Here is a 16,052-nt window from a genome sequence, read left to right on the forward strand (position 1 = left end):
TGATAAGTACCTGAAGGAAAAAAAATTGCAGGGCTATGGGGAAAAGGCAGGGGAGTGGGACTAGCTGAAGTGCTCTTGCAGAGAGCCGGCACGGGCTCGACGGGCCGATGGCCTCCTTCTGTGCTGTAAACATTCTATGATCCTGACGTCCAATTTGCTTCACTCACTGCCGCCAAGCATTGTGGCAACAGCATCAATTTATTGTCAATCAGGACCCCCAGACCGCGTTCATTTTCCATGCACATTATTTTCTTTCCATTTATGTAATGGTCCTTTTCCTGGATTTTTTGTCCCATGTGAAGCGCTTTGCCTTTCTCTACATTGAATTTTGTCTGCCACCTGTCTGTCCAATTTTTAAATGAAAGGCCCATTTGTTTTGATTAATAAAGATTACAGTACACGTCAGATTTTGACAACCTGTTTAAGATCTCAAAATATCATATAGGGCAGGAATATATACCAGCATTTTGTCAATGTATAATACTGCTTATTTCTCTTCTCGAAGAGAATGTTTATTCGTGGAGTACGGTGGGGGGGGGGGGGGGGAATCACACGCTTTAGGACGCTGTCTCACCATGGATTACTGCTGTTGTATTTATTTTGTTAAAAAAGGTTTAGAACAGCTGCATTAAAAACATACTTGGTCACAGGCTATTAAAAGCCCTAAGTGACCTTTTGTCTTAAAGGAACGCAACCAACTATCTTCAGGGACAGAGACACGTTGACTTGAAAGTAATTAGAATGTTTCTGTCTATTTAATTACAATGTCAATCAAGCACATTCATCTTGTACCTAATCCAATTAATCATGGTGCTTGTGCCAGCAGCAGGGAGTAAGATGCTCTGGGCTGTGTAAGCAAATTACCATAGTTCATCTTAAGTATTCCATTTTTTATTTCTTAGCCAGAGGAAATTAAATTCTGCTCCCTTGGCTTGAACCAGTTGCTTTTGTTTTGTTCAGCCAATAAACAAAGAAATTTGTTTGCTACATTAGCTTCATGGAGTTTAGAAACGCTTTTGTGAAAAAAAGTCACATTTGGATTTTGCAGCAAACTTTAAACAGAAACAAATGACACTACTAATTCGGCCTAGCCTGCAAAGTAAAGGGATGCCTGGCCTGGCCGTGCTCGATGCCAACACTGGGGGCCTGGAATTAGAACACATTCCATTTCCCAGCACAAACACAAAACTCACAAATGTATTTTTCAAGTGTGCAATAAAAGAACCGACCCTTTTCATGCGTTCAGAGGCAAGAATTCTAATTACATTTAGCTCATTATGCCCCATCCCTGAAGCCAGATGCAAGCATCTGTCAAGCACAAACAATTCCACAACACTGGGGCACTAGAAATTAGGGATTAACAAAGGTGATTTAAAGCAAAGAGAATGGTGGCTTATTTCACCAACTTAAAATCCAAAAGGAATTCCTCTCAAAAAAGAGAGACAAATTTCAAAAAAAATGCTAGGTGCAGGCCTACAATTCTGCTGCCAGGGTAACAGAGTCAGATATTATCAATGCAAACAGGGAATCTGGCACAAAAGTGTCAGTCTCCCAAGACCTGAACTACAGAAGTACTAAAAGCTAAAAATAAATACATAGTGCACTTCTTACCTGAAAACTATCAGGGCAATTCTGCAGGGAGGACATGCAAGGAGAAAGATCTGTAATTAAAAGTAAAAAATAATTAACGTTTTTAATTCTTTAAAAAAAAATTCACTGTTCATTTTTAAAACAATACATTTTTTGAATGCACATGGACAGAAGCCTTACTGGAATAGATTCTAGGGAGTCGATTTTAACTCGGGGGCAGGAGCAGCGAGAGGGGAGCCCGAAGCAGGTGGCACACCCGGAAGTGAATGGAGTATGGACCCGGCTGATTTTAACTACCAAGCCTCGTTTTAGTATTTAACATTCATCTCCAGGCCGAAACCTGTGGGAATGACGTCAAGGTCAGCGGGCGGGAACGGAGATTGGGGCAGGAATCCCCGCAAAGATTAATCAAATTTACCTCATCCTCTTCTGATCACGCTGCTGCCAGAAATAAATGATAAAAGGGTGAGGAACAAAAAACAAAGGGCCAAACTAATTCATAAAAAATGTGAGCATAAAAAAAAGCCTGAGGGTTTTATACCTTAATGCGAGAAGCATCAGGAACAAGGTAGATGAATTAGCTGTGGAAATAGAGGTTAATAATTATGACCTAATTGGGATTACGGAAACATGGTTGCAAGGTGAGCAGGGCTGGGAGCTTAACATACAGGGGTATTCAGTATTTAGGAAGGATCGACAAAAAAGAAAGGGAGGAGGGGTAGCATTGCTAGTAAAAGAGGGGATAAATGCAATTGAAAGGAAGGATATTAACTCAGTTAATACAGAATCTATATGGGTGGAGCTAAGAAATAGCGAGGGGCGAAAAACATTAATAGGAGTGGTATATAGGCCTCCAAATAGTAAAATAGAGGTTAGGGAGGGCATCACGAGGGAAATTAGAGAAGCGTGCAATAAGAGCACAGCTGTCATCATAGGTGACTTTAACTTACATATAGATTGGACTAGCCTAATCAGTAAAAATAATGAGGAGGAGGAATTCCTTGAGTGTTTGAGGGATGGTTATCTGGATCAATATGTCGAGGAACCAACTCGGGAACAGGCTATATTGGACTGGGTACTGTGCAATGAGAAGGGACTAATCAGTAATCTTGTTGTACGGGGACCCTTGGGTCAGAGCGATCATAACATGATCGATTTCTCACTCGAAATGGAGAGCGAAGAAATTGACTCAGAGACTAAGGTCCTGAATTTAAACAAGGGGAATTATGATGCCATGAGACGGGAACTGAGTAGGTCTGATTGGACAACGTTCCTGGGAGGACTGGAGGTAGATAAACAATGGCAAACATTTAAAGATAGAATGACAAAATTGCAAAAATTGTTTATACCAATCTGGCATAAAAGGAAATCTAAAAAGGTGACTCAACCGTGGATAACAGGGGAAATTAGAGACAGCATAAAATCCAAAGATAGGGCGTATAAAATAGCCAAAAAAAGCGCCAGAGCGGAAGATTGGGAACAGTTTAAGATAGAGCAAAGGAGGGCAAAGGGCATAATCAAGAGGGGCAAAATAGCTTACGAAAACAAGCTGGCGGAAAATATAAAAACTAACTCCAAAAGCTTTTATAAGTATATCAAAAGGAAAAGACTGGTGAAAACCAAAGTTGGTCCATTGCAGTCAGATACGGGGGAATATATAATGGGAAATAAGGAAATGGCAGATCAACTAAATGCATACTTTGGGTCAGTCTTTACGAAGGAAGACACAAAAAACCTCCCTGGGATATCGGGAAAAATAGGGACATTGGCAAAGGAGGAACTGACGCAAATCAATATCTCTAAGGATATGGTGTTAAGGAAGCTAAAGGGATTGAAGGTGGACAAATCCCCAGGGCCTGATAACATGCATCCTAGGGTACTGAAGGAGGTGCCCCTAGAGATAGCGGATGCACTAAGGATGATTTTTCAGAATTCATTAGACTCGGGAACAGTGCCGATGGATTGGAGGGTAGCTAACGTTACCCCACTATTCAAAAAGGGGGGTAGGGAAAAAGCAGGTAATTACAGACCTGTAAGCCTTACATCAGTTGTGGGCAAAATGCTGGAGTCCATCATTAAGGATGAAATAGCGGAGCACTTAGCAAATGGGGACAGGATAGGACAGAGTCAACATGGATTTACAAAGGGTAAATCGTGCTTGACTAATCTATTGGAATTTTTTGAGGGAGTAACTGGTAGAATAGATGGGGGAGAGCCAGTAGATGTGGTGTACCTGGACTTCCAAAAGGCCTTCGATAAGGTCCCACATAAAAGATTAGCATGGAAAATTGAGGCTCATGGGATAAAGGGGAAAGTTTTGGCGTGGATAGGGAACTGGCTGTCAGATAGAAAACAGAGAGTTGGAATAAACGGCTCATTTTCTGAATGGCAGGCAGTAACAAGTGGGGTACCACAGGGATCTGTCCTGGGCCCCCAGCTGTTCACAATTTACATTAATGACCTGGATCAGGGAGTCGGATGCAGCATTTCCAAATTTGCAGACGACACTAAACTAGGAGGGGGGGTGGGCTCAGAGGAAGAGACCAGGAAGCTCCAGAGCGATTTGGACAGACTGGGCGATTGGGCGGATAAATGGCAGATGCACTATAATGTGGACAAGTGCGAAGTTATCCACCTTGGGTGCAGGAACGGGAGGGCAAATTATTATTTAAATGGCAATAGATTGGGAGAGGGGGAAGTACAGAGAGACCTGGGTGTTCTTGTACACCAGTCACTGAAGGCGAGCATGCAGGTGCAACAGGCGGTCAAGAAGGCAAACGGTATGCTGGCCTTCATAGCAAAAGGGTTAGAATACAGGAACAGGGATACCTTGCTGCAGCTGTACAGGGCACTGGTGAGACCACACCTCGAGTACTGTGTACAGTTTTGGTCGCCTCATCTGAGGAAGGATGTTCTTGCCATGGAGGGGGTGCAGCGGCGATTCACCAGGCTGATACCAGGAATGGCGGGAATGACCTATGAGGAGAGACTATGTAGTTTAGGGATGTACACACTGGAGTTTAGAAGATTGAGAGGGGACCTCATAGAAGTGTATAAAATTCTGACAGGTCTAGACAGACTGGATGCAGAAGGAATGTTTCCCTTGGCGGGTGAGAACAGAACTAGAGGACATAATTTAAGGATAAGGGCTAAACCATTTAGGACAGAGATGAGGGGGAATTTCTTCACTCAGAGAGTGGTGAACCTGTGGAACTCATTGCCACAGAGGGCAGTGTACGCCAGCTCATTAAATATATTTAAGAGGGAATTAGATATATTTCTACGGGCAAAAGGGGTTAAGGGTTACGGAGAGAAGGCGGGGACGGGATACTGAATTAAAGGATCAGCCATGATCTCATCGAATGGCGGAGCAGGCACGAAGGGCCGAATGGCCTACTCCTGCTCCTATCTTCTATGTATCTATGTATCCTCCCCTCCCCCAACCCCAACGCCAGATTTCTCTGGTGGATTTGCCCCCGTTCAGGCCTCTCCTTGTATTGTAGGTAAAAATAGCATTGCAGCGCTGAGGACGTCATCGTGGCACTGCTTTTACTTTCATTTTAGGCCCCCACCAGCCCAGCCATCCTTGTGGCTTAAGTGGTGACCCAGGAGCAGGCCGTGTATCTGCCACCTCAGCAGCATGTCAGCAGGCCAAAGTAAGGAATAAACTATTGAAGAAAAGTTAGAAGTTCTCTAAAATACCCCCAAAAGAAAATGTTTTTAAATATCATTCATATTCTACTTTTCGCTGCCTACAGTATATACTTCACTGCAGTTGTGAGACACGCATTGTTCAGACTGCTGCGTGCATGGTATGATAGAATGTATCTATTAAAAATGTAGGCAGCTGAAGAACTGTCAAGTGGTCAGTGATAAAACTGGTTATCATCAACAGTGTAGCAACACAAACAAGACCAAAATTCAGTACCTCAGGCAGTGGAGGACTGCGATAGACTCAAGTCCTGGGCCAACCTTTTACTGCTGCTGACTACACCTACCAGTTCTCAACCCGATTGTTAAACGGAGAGGCAAGTTACGCAAGGACTGAGTTTGATGTAAAATATCATTGTATAAAGTTCAAAACAGACATGCTTTTCACATTCCTGAAGCACATTTAATGATTGGGATAAGATCCTTCTATTTATTTTACATCTTCTAATGTGGCTATGTCGGAGCGTCACTTCCCCTATTCTTAATTGAAATATAGCCCTACAAAACATTCAGATCATGAAATCAAATCAAAAGGGAAAGCTTTCTTTCTGGGAACAGTTTTACAATATTGTCAGTTCAGTTAATAGCACTCTGAACATTGTTTGAACTCGAACTAGCCCGACGGTCCTGTGCAATACTGACAGAGTGCTGCATATTTGGAGATGCCATTGACATGTTCCAGCAGGTCAAATGAACACTGACGATCCCATCGCACTATTCAAGGACGAGTAGGGAGTTCTCCTAGTTTCCAGGCCAACATTCCTCCCTCAACAATATCACCAAGAAATCAGATTAACTGGTTATTCAGCTCATTCTACCTCGTGGAGCATTAGACATGCTGGCTGCATGTTTGCCTACATAACCATCACTGCACACATTGAAAGTAATCCAGCCTATGCTCCACTTTGAGGCATTGCTAAGATTAAGGAATTTAATTTTTACTTTACTATGATAGATCTTAACATACAGTAAACTGAGCCAATCTTGTAAATGCATATCCAAATATTGACATTCTTGAAGCCCGGCAATGACAGATTAGGCAAGGGTCTTGCACACTTGAGATTCTGGCTAAGCCTAATTTGTAAGAATAAAGCTCCAACTGTCTAAAAACATCGCCGATACACTGAAATGGGATCACGTCCTTGAAGAAATCTTACCTCTTCTTCTCCCCCTCCTTTCTAAACATTCAAGATTTTCTAATTAAAGCTTGTATATTCACATACTGCAATTACAAGAAGAAAAATAAAGAAGCTTTTATATAGAATCTTTAGTGAAGACAAACATCCCAAGATACTATAGAGGTGAAGAAAATGGACACCGTGCCAGAGAGGGAGCGATTAGGAGGGGGACAAGAAGAGGGTTTTAAGGAAGGTCTCAAAAGGAGAAGGAGGTAGACAGGCAGAGGGGTTACGAACATATCAAAAAGGACCGGTAAAGATCAGTTGGTGCATCGAGTCCATCCCATGGTGTAAATTCTCCACACTATCACATCCCTATCGCACACAACCCCCACCCCCATACAGAGCCATGCAATCTCCTGGGAGAGACAAATAAATCAAAGAAAATAACTCGAGAAGCTCCTCTTTGATCTCTGAAGGCAATCAAGCAAGCTCCTGGAGCCCACTGGGACTGGGTGAGAACCTCCACTGATTGACCTTACAATCTATACGTAGATAAGTGTATTAGCCACTTTTGGGAACTTGTCCAGTTTCATTTTGAATGCTTGCAGTGACTAGTCACTCACTGCACATGCTGTCAATCTATTCCAGACAGGCATCGTCAACTCTCTGCAATAACTAACTCCTAGCAATGTAAGTTAGTTCTTTGCTTTTGTAACTTCTACTTATGCCTCCTCGTCTTCCTACCCTATCCAGCTTGACCAGCCTGCCCACTTGGACGAAATCTAATCTATCCTTTCATTATTTTAACGGCTGCAATCAAATCTCCTTGATGTCTGTGATTTTCTAAAATAAAACAGTTCTCTTTGCCCATCATGATCATTCAGGAGCCTTAAACTAGGGTCAAACAGGATGCTGAGGTTGTGAACAATCTGGGTCAGTCTGAGACAATGGCCAGAGAGGGGGGGGGGGGGGGGGGGGCTAATGGCAAGGGTATGGAGTTTGTGGTAGGGGGCCGAAGACAATGGCTTCGGTCTTCCCACTGTTTAACAGCCTTTAATCATCTCACACAGCGCCACATCGAGTGAGAGAGGAAGTGAGTGGTAAAATTATAAAACTAAAGCAGGACTGTAATACTGTCAGCAGGGTTTCAATTTTTTTTTTTTAAAACAAGGGTAGACGTCGACGACGAAGTCCAACACCGCCTTCAGTGTGCCAGTGCAGCCTTTGGTCGCCTGAGGAAGAGAGTGTTTGAAGACCAGGACCTCAAATCCGGCACTAAGCTCATGGTCTACAGAGCATCAGTGATACCCGCCCTGCTGTATGCCTCAGAGACATGGACCATGTACAGCAGGCACCTCAAAGCACTGGAGAGGTACCATCAACGCTGCCTCCGCAAGATCCTGCAAATCCATTGGCAGGATAGGCGCACCAATGTCAGTATTCTTGCTCAGGCCAACATCGAAGCTTTGACCACGCTTGATCAGCTCCAATGGACAGGTCACATTGTCCACATGCCCGATACGAGACTCCCAAAACAAGTGCTCTACTCAGAGCTCTGGCACAGCAAGAGAGCCCCAGGTGGGCAGAGGAAATGCTTCAAGGACACCCTCAAAGCCTCCTTGAAAAAGTGCAACATCCCCACTGACACCTGGGAATCCTTGGCCCAAGACCGCACAAAGTGGAGGAGAAGCATCCGGGAAGGCGCCGAACACCTCGAGTCTCTTCGCCGGGAGCAAGCAGAAGCCAAGCGCAGGCAGCGCAAGGAGCCCAAGGAGTCAACCCAAGCACCCCATCCACCCGCCCCATGAACCACCGTCTGCCCCACCTGTGACAGAGACTGTAGGTCCCGCATTGGACTCAATCACCTGAGAACTCATTTTTAATGTGGAAGCAAGTCATCCTCGGTTACGAGGGACTGCCTAAGAAGAGAGAAGAGAATTTTTTTTATTTTTTTATTTTTTTTATTTATAAAAACAGTACTTTTGGTGGGTTGGAATACTCCTGTAGATATAAAGTGTGAAACAACAGCACACCTAGATATTGTAATATATATTATTCAGTTGGTTCTGTAATTGGAATATATATACGCATAGTATATACACACATATACACAGAGCTAATAAATACCTAAACACTTTCATGCTATTTGCTTTTATAACAGTTTGATCAACTTTCTAGATAGGTTTTTTATTCCAATTCCTCCTCCCCTTACCCTCCTGAAGGAGGAGGTATGGATCCAATATCGGCAGCAGCTCCATTTATTCTTTATGAGCCTGAATAGTCAGTGCTGGCAGGACACTGAGCTGTTGGGGATATCACAGTCAAATCCGATCTTGTCCTCATCTATGTACAAACACACACGTTCTGAGAGAGAGAGAGAGAGAGAGAGAGAGAGAGAGAGAGAGGGGGAGGGGGAGGGGGAGAGGGAGAGGGAGAGGGAGATAGGTAGGTAGAAAGAAAGAAAATGAAAGTACTGTAGCTTGCATTTCTAAAGCACCTTTCACGACCTCAGGATGTCCGAAAACGTTTTACAGCCAATGAAGTATATTTAACGTGTAGTCACTGTGTAATCGAAGGAAAAGACAGCAAATAGAGAAAGGAACTCCTCCCTGCTTCCTCCAAATAGTGTTGCTAGGCAACCATACAGCAAGATGGGCAATATATTACAAAGCTGTAACACCACATCAATGAACAGACAATAATCTATCCAGTGTTCAGTATAAAGTAGACAGAACTCGCTCAACCAAGGTATTGGAATGAAAATAAAAGGCACGTCTTCAGCTGGCAAAATATACATGATCCAAACCAACTGTTCAAAAATCGATTGAATAATGCTTTTTGTGACACCAAGGGCTGGCACATCTCAGATCTCATGGAATTACCTACATTTTTTCTCCTTGAAAATCTACAGCGTTGGAAACCCACACCATTGCTCCAGTAATCTCCTGCAGAAAAGGTTTGTAACCCTTGATAGTTGCGATGGGAGATTGACTTGTCAGTCACAGAGCTCAAACGCATGACCTTCTTGCAGGTAGTCCAGCTCTCTCATCTTGAGAGCAAAAATGTTTTAAAAAGTGACGGTATTTATCCTTGGCTTCTGACAATTGTTAATTAAAGCTTTTAAACAAGCCCCGTTAGAGAAGAGATGAGGTGCAGTGAATTATTGTTTAATCCCAAATGCTGCAAAGCTTTGGAACTAAATCTTACAGTTCTGGAAATCTACTACTGGCTGACACTCACACCTGCATTAAAATGTTATTGAATAAAAAACTTAAAATAGATCAGCGGTGGAAGTTATAAACAAAATAAATTTGAGAGTCAAATGATTGTGTTTTACATAATTTGTTCAGATGTAGGGCATAAGCCTATTTTTTCTACTTTATTCAGTCGCCAGAACTGCCTCAGTGAATGCTCTGAAAAATAGCAAAAAATAATTTTACATTTATTGTAGTACTAGACTAAATGTTTTGGTCTGTGACTCACTAATACCGCAACTATAAATATAATTCAAAATGATCACCCCTGGAAAGAAGATGGGAAAAAGGAGATTAGCAAGTTACAGCACTGATTAACTATTGTAATAATATGAATAAATGCTTCAGCACTAAAATTAGAAGCTAGAAACCTAAATAATTGAAAGACAGACTTGCATTTCTATAGCGCCTTTCACAGCCTCAGGATGGCCCAAAGCGCTTTAGAGCCAATCAAGCACTTTTTGAAGTGGAGTCACTGTTGTAATGTAGGAAACGGAGCAGCCAATTTGTGCACAGCAAGCTCCCACAAACAGCAATGTGATAATGACCAGATAATCTGTTTATTTAATGATGTTGATTGAGGGATAAGTATCAGCCAGGACACCAGGGATAGCTCCCCAGCTCTTCTTCAAAATAGTGCCATAGGATCTTTTACGTCCACTTTAGAGGGCAAACGGGGCCTCGATCAGCCTAGATTTTTGTGCTCAAGTCCCTGGAGTGGGACTTGAACCCACGACCTTCTGTCTCAGAGGCAAGGGTGCTGCCCACTGAGCCATGGCTGACATTACAAATGATTAAAATGTGTAGATGCTGGAGCTGGTCATGCACAATTTCCAATGGCCATCCACCACGCATCCGCACCCCCCCCCCCCGCCCCGCCCACCGCTGCAGTGGGATTTTCAAGATGGCAGACAAAGATTCTGCAGAGAAATGAAACACGTTTTGCTTAAAAAAGGCATGAGCAGTGCTCAAAAGATTGATCTAGTAAATTTAACGCACTGTCCCTCAGTTGGTTGGAAAAGCTACCCAAGTAATTACAGGCTAATTTTGAACAATATTGGTCATAGTTTCAGAATTAATAAAATTAAAATTTGGGAAAATGGTGAATATAGAAAGGAGAAATTATGTGCTTAAAGCTTCATTTAATATTGTTTTGTCAAGTGTTTGCTTCTGTTGCAAGAATGCATTAACACATCTACTTTTCTCATCTTTAATAGCATAATATTGAGGTTTGGTTCAGTGTCATGGTATAAGCTGAAATCTGAAAAAACTGGCCCATGTTCCCTTAAATTCCCTGGATCGGTTAAGATTTAAAACACCTCGCATTTTAGAATAGCCCAGACTAAAATACAATCGATATAATAATAGCGTAGAATACGAATGAATGTAGTTACATTTTATACTATTGTGGCATGATACCCAACAGTAAGCCAGTAAATACAGGATTTTTGGCCCTTTTAAACAAGACCTACAATTCATTCACGTCCAAGGAATTGAAGTTCTCCAGTCTCCACCAATCATGCAGCATATTTCATATTTAACAGTTTACTACTGAGTACCTTGTATATAAAAATTCTGTTCCAGTAAAGGAACTGCAAGAGACATCTCAGAGTCCCAGCTTAAATTATTGATGGGCAACAAGTTAGTTACACAACAAAACTGAAACTCTTGGTATAGATGGCATGATGGGCCCACCAATACCATCGTGGATAGATGGATTTTGAGGTGTTCATTCACCTTAGTCACAAAAAAAATGTACATGTTTCGCTCGAGTGCCAAGACACAGAGGGCAATTTTAACCCTACTCGCACAGCAGAAACCTGGCGGGTGGACAGTTAAAAACCACCCTGATTCTTACCTGTCCGAAAGCCACCATGATCGCAACATCTGCAATTTTAACCTGCTCTCCCGAGCAGGCAGCAAGGACACGTGCCCAGAGACATCAGGGTCCTTCTTTACATAAGCATGTTGCAGCCCGATGACATCATTGGGACCTAACTTTAGTTTTAACTCAGGCTTGAGCAGGGAACCCACCTGGAGTTAAAAATTGGGGCCAATGTCTCACGTAGCAAAAGATCAGAGGGACAATTTCAATCATCACAGCGCCAGAGCAATATTCAACTTCAAGGTCTTCCTGCTGCTGCTCTTCAGCATCGGCTAGAAGGCCCTGACCACTGCTGCAGGCCTCTGTCTAGTCTTTATTCTACACTCCTGGTTTCAGTATTATACCCACCATGGGGCAACCTGTGCCCCAATGGCCTGGCACAGCAAAACTTGGCAGATTGAGGCCTTGATAGGCACTTTGGGCATGCTGTGCCTCTCTAGTGCCTGGCACAGTGTGGGGATAATGGGGGGTGGGAAAAAAAAGTCTTCAAAATATTTCTTGTAAATGAAAAAAAATTCATGACATATAGGATAAGTGTTAATCAGATACAATGCCCTGCTGTCTCAGATATTTTGCAAACTAGGCTTGAGAAATGAACTAAAATAATCTATGAAAGGGTTGGATACATCACACTATTTCGCTTAAAGTTCACGTCTGGCCTGTGTTCAAACATCAAGCTCCAGGCACAAAAAAAGGCAGTCAATGATAGGGCTTCAGCCCTGTTATCTAGAACAGATACCTGCTCAGCACACTGGCAAAAGGAGAAATAACCACTCACTTCCAATCCAGATAGTGACAATCCTGCTAGTACAAGGACTGCTCACAACTTAAATTTGTCTGCTAATGTTCTTGGGAGTTGAGCCAGTTCATGCTTTGCCCACAAATTGGAGTACTTGCAATTGGTGAGCAAATCGCTTGAAAAGCAAAAACTGACGCACTATCCATCGCACTGATCTGATCACAAATCAGACATGAATTCAGTGTGAAATATTCTACATTACAGGTTTAATGAATGGATTTTCAGGTGCGCCCATTATCTATTATAGTCTGACTCATTGGCCTTGGCGGCAAGAGAGGCTCGGGGAGGGGGGTGGAGTTAAATACAGGGAATGCATCCACAACCCGCTACATGCACCTGCCGCATTTTTTACGCCGGCGTATATCGGGTGTCGAAGTGGAGAGGCGGGACACTTAATTAACATATTTAACATGGACTCCCACAGTACAATTGGGAGCCCAATTTACCATTGACTGTTGCTGCACAGGTTTCCCAGGGATTGGCAGTAAAAGGGAAAGCCACTGTCTCCACAAGGTAAATGCCTGTTTCAGCACTCCTTGTGGGCCAGAAGCAGCAGGAGATCTCCCCAGGCCCCTCAAGGACGCCTTTGGCCTCCCCCAGCCCTGATCGCCAGCCTCCAACCCCCCTCCCCACCAGTTTGATGGCCTCTATGTCCGCCCCCTCCCGATCACGGCCTCACTCCTTCCGCCCCCCCCAATCACAGCTGCTCTCGCCCCTCCCGATTGTAACCCCCCACTCCACCCATCTCTCCCTCCCCCCAATCAGGACATCTCCCTCCTCCCTCTCGATCGCAGCCCCTCTCCCTCCGATCGCAGCCTCTCTTCCCTCCCCCTCCCCCTCCACTCGATCGCGGTCTCTCTTCCCTCCCCCTCCCCCCGATCGCAGCCTCTCTCCCCCTCCCCCGATCGCGGCCTCTCTCCCCCTCCCAATTCAGCTCTTTTCAAGCTCCCCCACACTCTCCCGGCAAATATCAGGGCCAGCGTGTTTTCAATTTCAGATTTCTGTAGTTATGTTAAGCTAAACATTTGCTTTATCGAACTACTGTTCCATCTGTTTCTCAGCAGTCTCTGTGTAATGTTCAAAGACTACAATTCCATCATGCCTGCACTTTCATCCAGAAAGATAAGTGTTTGGGTGGATTCTGAGAGATCAATGCTACCCTCTACAGCCATAGCTGGTGACGCATGTGCTTTCCTAGGACACCAGCTAAGCGCCACTACAACGATGCCCATTCTCTTCTACCTTAATTGGGCCAACAGAATTTCCATTGCAGTCTCTAAAAACCTGGGTGCCTTGCAGTCATCTGGCAAAAGACCCACAATCTTGCTTTCCAAAAAAAGTCTTCCGATGAGGATGATGCCTGACCCATTCAGCTGCTTCAGGCATTTAATATAAGAACACAAGAACATAAGAAATAGGAGCAGGAGTAGGCCAATCGGCCCCTCGAGCCTGCTCCGCCATTCAATAAGATCATGGCTGATCTGATCCTAACCGCCAATCTACTATCACAGAACCATCTCCTGAACAGAATTAGAGACATGAAATAGGAGCAGGATCAGGCTACACGGCCCCTGGGCTCGCTCCGCTACCCACAGGGCCATGTCCGATCCGAACCTAGACGCATGTCCAAATTCCTGCCCGCTCCCCGTAACCCTTAATTCCCTTTACTTCTAGGAAACTGTCTATTTCTGTTTTAAATTTATGTAATGATGTAGCTTCTACAGCTTTTTGGGGCAGCATATTCCATGGACCTACCACCCTGAGTGAAGTAGTTCCTCCTCATCTCAGTTTTGAAAGAGCAGCCCCTTATTCTAAGACTATGCCCCCTAGTTCTAGTTTCACCCATCATCAGGAACATCCTCCCCGCATCCACCCGATCCAACCCCTTCACAATCTTATATGTTTCAATAAGATCGCCTCTCATTCTTCTGAACTCCAATGAGTAGAGTCCCAATCTACTCAACCTCTCCTCATATGTCCATCCCCTCATCCCCAGGATTAACCGAGTGAACCTTCTTTGTACTGACTCGAAAGCAATACCTCCCTATTTTTATATTCTATCCCCCTAGCAATGAAAGCCATCATTCCATTGGCCTTCTTGATCACTTGCTGCACCTGCATACTAACCTTTTGAGTTTCGTGCACCAGGACCCCCAGATCCCTTTGTACTTCAGTACTTTCCAGTTTCTTGCCATTAGGATAATAACTTGCTCTACGATTTTTCCTGCCAAAGTGCATAACCTCACACTTTCCAGTATTGTATTCCATCTGCCAAATCTCTGCCCACTTACTTAGCCTGTCGATGTCCCCTTGCAGGTTTTTTATGTCCTCCTCACTCACTACTTTCCCTCCCACCTTAGTATCATCTGCAAACTTTGATATGTTACACTCGGTCTTGCAGCACCCCATTACTCAACCTCAAACAGGTGAGCTCTCGATCAGACAATTTCAGGATATCCAAATAAGGTTGACCCTATAAAATTGGAATCAACAGTGGGTCAGTCAGGCAGGATGGGAAAAATAAGAGACCTGCCTTGCCTCACTTCCACTGTCAAGATATTAAGGGGAACAGATAGGGTAAATAGAGAGAAACTATTTCTGCTGGTTGGGGAGTCTAGGACTAGGGGGCATAGTCTGAAATTAGAGTCAGGCCTTTCAAGAGTGAAATTAGGAAACAATTTTACACACAAAGGGTGGTAGAAGTTGGAACTCTCTTCTGCAAATGGCAACTGATGCTAGATCAATTGTTAATTTTAAATCTGAGATTGATACAGATTTGTTAACCAAAGATATTAAGGAATATGGGCCAAGGTGGGTATATGAAGTTAGGTCGCAGATCAGCCATGATCTCATTGAATGGCGGAACAGGCTTGAGGGGATGAATGGCCTACTCCTGTTCCTATGTTCCAATCAGGCCAAACTGGAAAATGTAGACTTCACTCACGAGACTTCTACATGAAGAATGACCACTTGGTGATATACTGGAGGGCAACCAGCAACTGTAGAACCATACCCCAGCAAGAGGCAATAGCTGCCGAAAAGGAGGAAGGAATTGGCAAATCACCAAATAAATAGAAGCTAAATTGATTTTTTTTCTTCCAGTGCTGATTATATTGTATTAGTTTTGCATATTTACATTTAAGATTGCAGAATCAGTTCACCAGTCACATGTACAGGAGATATCAGGTGCAATGCTGGGATTTAGGACAAGAAACAAGTGGTATAATTTCTTGGAGTTAAAAACAAATTCAAACTTCAGGAGGGGAACTCAAAAGGCACCACTTCCTAATTATAGAAAAAGAGTGCTTCTTATGCATACAGACGTAACTGCTCTCAGGTGTCATAGCGGAGCAAGTATGGCAGCCATGGTACCAGATGTCGTAATTAGTGGAGACTCCAATCAGCAAAAACATTTGATGTCAAAACACAAGCTGATTAAATAGGTATCTACCATCCCATTAGGGAATTCTAGTCTTACCTAGCGCTTCCTAGGATCTGTCCATGCATCCTTTTTAGTGTTCACTGGCTGGAAGCCTCACGACCATATATGCAGGCTGAACTGCACAGCTCCTTCTGCCTGCCTATTGTATAGGAACTGAGGTCAAGAGTAAAAACAGAAAATGCTGGAAATACTCAGCAGGTCAGGCACCACCTGCTGAGTATTTCCAGCATTTTCTGTGTTTATTTCAGAT

At 43.6% G+C, this 16,052-nt stretch overlaps 1 protein-coding gene across 3 annotated transcripts in view; it reads right to left on the minus strand.

Annotated features, from left to right (window-relative positions):
• Positions 1–16,052, minus strand: part of tmem164 (transmembrane protein 164) — a 174,825-nt gene that overhangs the window by 133,427 nt on the left and 25,346 nt on the right. For all 3 annotated transcript variants that reach the window (XR_015079893.1, XM_086000160.1, XM_086000147.1), the window contains exon 2: positions 1,612–1,661. Coding sequence is in view for 2 of the 3 variants with exons in the window: in XM_086000160.1 (XP_085856286.1) it covers positions 1,612–1,661 (50 nt within the window). In the remaining variant the exon portion in view is untranslated. The remainder of the gene's footprint in view (positions 1–1,611; positions 1,662–16,052) is intronic.

Source organism: Somniosus microcephalus, chromosome 1 (assembly GCF_052327205.1).
Source record: "Somniosus microcephalus isolate GS21.2 chromosome 1, FLI_Smic_1.0, whole genome shotgun sequence".
NCBI lineage: Eukaryota > Metazoa > Chordata > Chondrichthyes > Squaliformes > Somniosidae > Somniosus > Somniosus microcephalus.